The sequence below is a fragment of the Adiantum capillus-veneris genome, chromosome 4 (genome assembly GCF_014529385.1).
Source record: "Adiantum capillus-veneris isolate H3 chromosome 4, ASM1452938v2, whole genome shotgun sequence".
NCBI classification, from domain to species: domain Eukaryota; kingdom Viridiplantae; phylum Streptophyta; class Polypodiopsida; order Polypodiales; family Pteridaceae; genus Adiantum; species Adiantum capillus-veneris.
In genome coordinates this window covers 38,713,889-38,720,522 of record NC_140934.1, presented here as the reverse complement: position 1 = coordinate 38,720,522, position 6,634 = coordinate 38,713,889, and the positions used below count along the sequence as shown (strand labels likewise).

General features: G+C 43.9%; 1 protein-coding gene across 1 annotated transcript; it reads right to left on the bottom strand.

Moving 5' to 3' along the window:
* Window positions 1-3,467: 3,467 nt before the first annotated feature.
* On the bottom strand, window positions 3,468-4,490 carry LOC147459001 (uncharacterized). The gene has a single exon (XM_086511526.1). It carries the CDS (start codon window positions 4,488-4,490, stop codon window positions 3,468-3,470), a length of 1,023 nt encoding a protein of 340 aa, XP_086367652.1.
* Window positions 4,491-6,634: the final 2,144 nt, after the last annotated feature.

The following is a 6,634-nucleotide window of genomic DNA, read 5'->3' as shown; positions in this document are numbered from 1 at the left end:
TCTATCTTAGGAGTAACATGCCAACTTCTTTCAAGGTTCTGGCACACTTTGTACATACTATCGTCAATAATTAGACTGTTTTGGGGCCCAAAGTCACAGTTCTTTCGAAACAATCTCAAATCCTTCAAGAATACAATCTTATTATATATCTGCCAAGGCTGGCCACTACAATGACTCTGTGTAAAAACACCTCTTAGCTTAGCCCACTGCTCTTTGAAGACTGTTTCTAATATTGCATTCACTTTAGGTGCCATGCTAGTGCTCCATATATACACATGGAAGAATCAAAGGCACCAATCCAAAAATTTGTGGCTGTCTCTATGACAAAATACACATTAGGAAGAGGATGAGATCTAGGAGGGCCTCTTTATTTGCCATGATATTATGGAGGTGATTAACATTTTGACAAATAGGTGCATGCCATGTGTGTAAGAATGGTCAAAGGATGCACTTTCCCCCCCAAAAAAGGAGAGGGGACAACTTTATGATTTTCGGCCTTGGTAGCCTCTTCAGCCTTCAACCGACCAGGAGAACCTATAAGGGCTGTGTGAAGAGAGCCCCATCCCACAAGGATCGGTCCAAGGTAAAACTACCTAGGACAGAAGCTGAGGGATAAAATATAGTAACTAGGTCTTTGAATAGTATCAATACTACTCTTGGTGTTAGGCGTGTGTGTGTTCCAGTAACATATAGCATAAACACCAAATAATCCTTTCAAATTACAAAAGACACTAAAACAGATTTGATGAGAAGGTGGTATAAGTCCCATTCATAGTACATAACAGACTTTATACACAAGTACAAGAGAAACAAGAGCCTGAAGATATATAAATCCGCCATCTTCAAGCCAAGGAACTTTGAAAACCATAGTTGAGAAGGTAACCCTCACCTGCACCCATGGAAACAACACAACTTTTAGTTAGCATTGGCATCGTATGCAGGTGATGCATGGGTATCCCACATGTTATAGATGTCACCCAACACTTGCTTTCAAAGATAAATAATAAGAAAGATAAAGCTAATCATATATTCAGAGATGGTTTCATTTACAAGCGGGAAAACCATATGGAGCTCCTTGTGCTTTACAAGCTCTTGTGAGATAAGGCCGGAGACGAGTTTTATGAGGCAATTTAGCATCGAAGTGGGCCACATATACTTGTTTCTTGCCTTTATAGAGTTTGGCATTAATTACCGCTATTTTTTCTGGGTCAATGACAGTACTCACACGTGCAATCAATCTATACTTTGGAGTTACCTGTAACATAAAAAGACATTAGTAAATAAATCCTACACACCTTTAGTCAGAGTCGAAGACGAGATGTAAGGTAGTAAGTATAAGTGTTAATCCCCAAAATCATAATACATATAGATGGGATATACCATATTTCTTCATTTGTTCAAAAAGCAAGGGATGTGTGCCGCAAAGGCCCATAACATTGATGCAATAAGCAACCATTAAGGCCTCATGAGCAGCCCATTTACAACCATATTTATCCATAGTCCATAACTCATCATAATCATATTCATAACCATATTCGGCCACAATCCATCATAAACTTGTTCACAACCATTCATTTGGCACATTTAAGAAGTTTTTCCCAAGATCCATATACACAACAACATGGACTCAAGAATGGTAAGCACGAGAACCAACCTAGAGGCACATCAACCGTAGTATAACCGCCACGGCAACCTTACCAGAATATACAGACCGCTTGTCATATACCCCGGCAACCCCACTATATAGGGTCATTCAGTAGATTTTTAAGAAGAACTTCTATCATTCCCCCCCCCCCTCTCGCTTTTTAAAACCGACTTTCAAGGTCACAATTAACCAGTATTTGAAAGAAGATACAAACTTTCAATGTTTCTTTACATGCCGATGACAAATATGCATTGACAGATATCCATAAACTCGAAAGGGAATTATAAACCAAAGCCGCAGACACCGAAAGGGTGCTCATACACATGCATATGACAAGTCACTTAAAAGCAATTCCTAACTCGTAGGGTGAGTAAAAAAAGACAAGTGCCGTAAATACAAAACAGTTCGATAGAAGTTTCCCTTTATGTACCTCTATCGGCATATGCATGAGGAATATTACCATAGTACCAACAAGTGAATCACAACTCATCAAACAGTTCGGACATTAGTCCATTTCAAAGCCATAAGTCACCTGAGATTGAGTCGGAGCAGCGAGCTCCACAATAGCCTGCTTATCCTTGCCCTTTGCCATAGATCCGACACTTAACAGTATCCCTTTGTATGTAAAACCCTCACAGTCCTAATGTACATACAACTACTCACAAGTACACACACACACCACCAATGCTAAGTGAGCATGTAAAGCTCACCTTTTTATAGGGTTTGGAGCAGGTGGCCACCTTCCTTCAAGCCGTATGACGGGCCGCCCGGCTTCAAGAGGGGGATGGTGCAACAGCGTCGCCTTGTAGAGAGAGAGAGAGAGAGAGAGAGAGAGAGAGAGAGAGAGAGAGAGAGAGAGAGAGAGAGAGAGAGAGAGAGAGAGAGAGAGAGAGAGAGAGAGAGAGAGAGCGCTTAGAGCACTGAATCGCAGAACCGTCAGGAGGGAGCCACCTCGTTAATAAGCAGAAGAATACATCATTTACAGAGTCGGGTAACCCGTCCATAACCCATTTAACAACCAACTAAAGGTTAGGTACCATTAAGGTACCACCTAAAAAAAATTTACCTAGTGAATTCAAACCGGTTATTCACCAAAGGTACCCCAAGCCAACAGTCCCAAGAAAATATGCCAAGAAAATAACAACAGGCTATAATTAGCCATATATGTGTGTGTGTGTGTGTGTGTGTGTGTGAGAGAGAGAGAGAGAGAGAGAGAGAGAGAGAGAGAGAGAGAGAGAGAGAGAGAGAGAGAGAGAGAGAGAGAGAGAGAGAGAGAGAGAGAGAGAGTCTACTCAAGATTTGATGATAAAGAGACAAAGGGAAGGAAGGAATTTTTAATGGCATGAAAGCAATTGTTAATGTCATGGAAACAAATCAAAGAGATATCAAAGATCTACTCCATGAGTTTAGATCTCAAGATTTGATGGGTGTATGTGTGTGTTTTTTTTTGGGGGGGGGAGAGAGAGAGAGAGAGAGAGAGAGAGAGAGAGAGAGAGAGAGAGAGAGAGAGAGAGAGAGAGAGAGAGAGAGAGAGAGAGAGAGAGAGAGAGAGATTTTTGTCATATTTTGGGAGTGATTACAGGGACTTCAATGCACCCTCCTTGCTTGCGTGCACTTACACACACCCTTCCAAGTGTGTGTGTGTGTGTGTGTGTGTGTGTGTAACCCAATGGCCCCCTATGCGGGTCACACACTTGTTGGTTTGGTTTGACCTTAATAATTCGAGGCAAAGAGAATGGCACTCACTCGTTGTAGCCTATATGTACATACTTTACAAAAGAACATTTAGAAAAGCGGCAGGGTGGACACGGGGAATGGAAATTTATGTCAATCGGCGCTTGAGATGAAGCCATGTGGGGATGAGAGGAAGCAAGCCGATGCAAGCGAGGAGGGGGATGAAGATTAAGAGGAGTATGCGGGAGGAGGGCGTGGGGTAGCCAAGCTGCAGAACGGGCAGCAAGACGCAGAAGGGGAAGAAGATGCCGACCCAAAACATCCAGCTGCCCCATGCTGCACAGTAGAACATATTCTCCTCTGAACTCGCCATGGACATCAGCCCACATCCCACCAGCATTACGCACGCATAAAAAATCGGAAACGCCCCCACAAGCAGAAAGTACGCCCACATCCCTCCAGAAACCCCCCTCCCCATCTTCACTATCGTCGGATCGGACGGCTTGTAAAAGGCCATCATCTCCGATCTGTTCCCCCGATGCGCCATGTAGAATCGCTCCGCTTCCCCCGAGCCATATGTGTAGTTTAGGTTCACCCACGCTGCTTGCGGCTGGCTATGGCGATCTGTGAAGATCAGCAGCATCCGCACCTTATCCTGCGGATCACAGAAGAGGCGGCAGAGCCGGCTCTCCACCCGCTTGCAGCAGCCGCAGCCGGAGCTGCACTGTGGACAAGGGCATGCACAGGCCGTTGACGCTGGCGATGGAGATCTAGTGCAAGAGTGGTTGCAGGAGCTGCAGCAGAAAGCGCCATTGCTGCACACAGCAGCCGCCTCGGTGGGCGGACAGAGAGTTGCGTTTCCTGGCGATGCATTGCATTGCAGGGCGGACAGAGACTCCGCTCGGGCCGCTATAGATGGGCAAAGCTGTGCATTGGCATCATCTACCTCATCGCAAAAGCAGGCAAGCCTGCAGGTAAAGGTGTGGGAGAGATCGATCTCGCGCACCGTCATGGTAGCCGGTACGTAGTTGAACGCCCTTCGGATGCTAGGTACTTCCTTGGAGACGATCCAAATCGAAACAGGCACAATTGGTAACGACGCAAATGCGTGCAGAGCTACAAGGAAAGCAAGAGCACGTAACAGGCCTGAAAGGCAGCCCCTGAGACTCATTGGACCTCAAGTCTAGATCTAAAATTTCAGTAGGGTATAGATTATTAGCGATGCAATGCACTTGCAGCCTTTGACTTTTCCGTTCTCTTGCAATTGCCTTGTCATGTCCTTAGCCAACCTTCGCATAGCCGTAGCGTTTGACTAACTATCCTTATCACTAATTGACACGTTCGTATCAACAGTGGGAGATCAAGGGGTGCTCTACATTGTTTATGGCTCCCAGAAATCCAATTGGAATCCTTGGAGAATAATGGAATCATTTGGGAGCCTAGAATTAAATTCTTTGAGCTTGCACATTGCCTCTAATTTTGGAAGATTGCATGGAGAATCCACACTTTAATTATGATAGTTCACAAAATTGGAATCGTGATGGTCACAAGAGCGTTGGAAGCGTGAGGGGAGAAGGGATCTAGGGGGAGTAGGAGTGCAAGTACTTCTGTGTGTGTGTGTGCGCGCGCGTGCGCAAGTTCGAGAGTCTGAATATCACACACTACTAGAGTGCTTAGCTTTTGGTCACATTTGAACTTGCTTCTCTCACATTTTCAGCCATGACTTAGACCTACACACTTTCCTCTCCCAGCCACAGTGTGGGCTCTCCATTGCGACTCTTATCACCACAATTTTGGAGCATCGAGAGTCACTCATCAACTATACACATACTGCATCACATGTAACTTTGGTCCCATAGTTCATATTTGGCCTCCGAGGACGATAATAAAATCTCTCTCTCTCTCTCTCTCACACACACACACACACACACACACACACACACACACACACACACACATGATCGACTCTTTCATTCACACACACACACACACATACACTCAAAATTGTCTCTCTCTCTCTCTCTCTCTCTCTCTCTTTGTGTGTGTGTGTGTGTGTGGTGGGGGTAGCCTTCAAAGGAAGATTCAGATGGGCGGCTGAGTCGACTGGATTGGTAACTACCAGGGCCAGTTACTATTGTACTAGTGCAATGTACAGTCAGTTAGAGACCCACTTTGAGGGGTATAAATAGGGTCCACTACTCAGTTTTTGGATACTCTACAAACTACATTAGATACACTTCACTATCACTACTTTGTATCTTGGATTCCTTTACGCTCTATTGTTGTACTTGTCTATACTGGCCTAAATACATTCGAGTTCCAATCTCCATTTCCAGTGTTTAGTATCATTTTTCCAATTCAATCTATAATTCAGTTCCAGTATTTGCAATTCATCCCAGTCTTGTCTAATCTGAAGTCCTAATATAATCTGAACTAACTCTAAATACCAGCCTGGAGTAGCTGTCATAAGTGTTCGGCTCATTCCATTTTGGTGATTACGGTTGCTTGAGCTAAGTCTCTCGTGACATTAGGAGAAAGCGGGACTCACTTTTGGGCCTTTCAGTTCTAGAGAGAGAGTGGCGCTTGACCAATGAGGAAGAGGCTAACATTACGTTGAAAATCAACATTTTGGAGTCAAGCTCTTTTTAAAAAAAAGGAGGAAATATTATTTTGGTTCATCAAATTGCACAATTTCACGCTTTCAAGGCATAAATGCCGTAACTCGTACTAACTATGTACCGAGAAATTTCAGAACTTTCATTGAAGACTCTATCTAGTATCTTTGTTCCCGCCCAAATATGACTTTGAGTAGCTCTACTTCCCTCTCAAAACTTCTTTCCTTTTTTATATTTGCGCTAACCTTTCTGTGTATTCATTCTACTGCACACCATGTCTACTTCTCGAAGGCCTAGCACTACCATTGACTGTGTTAGCATTTTTAACAGTTATACTACAGACGATCAAGCATGGATTCCATCTTGAATAACTATCGGAAGTTGGGTTCTACTTCAAACTAGGAGGAGGAAGAGAAGGCAACGCAATGATTTCGTGGAGGCTTTCAAGGGTCAAGTTAAAGAGTTTAAAGTGTGTGCACAAAGCAAGCGGGTGAAAGAGGTCCTCATACAACATGCTTTCGAGCATGCAGACTTAAGGTTGCAAACATCTCCTCCAAGTTTTCCAAGGCATCGACCCAATTGTAAGTTATTTCAGCATCTCGCTTAGTGCATGATTATATTTGAATATTAAGTGGTGGATATCATCTTTGGTATGTTTCAGATATTTATCCATCGAATAGGACAGATTGGCAGCCAGTTG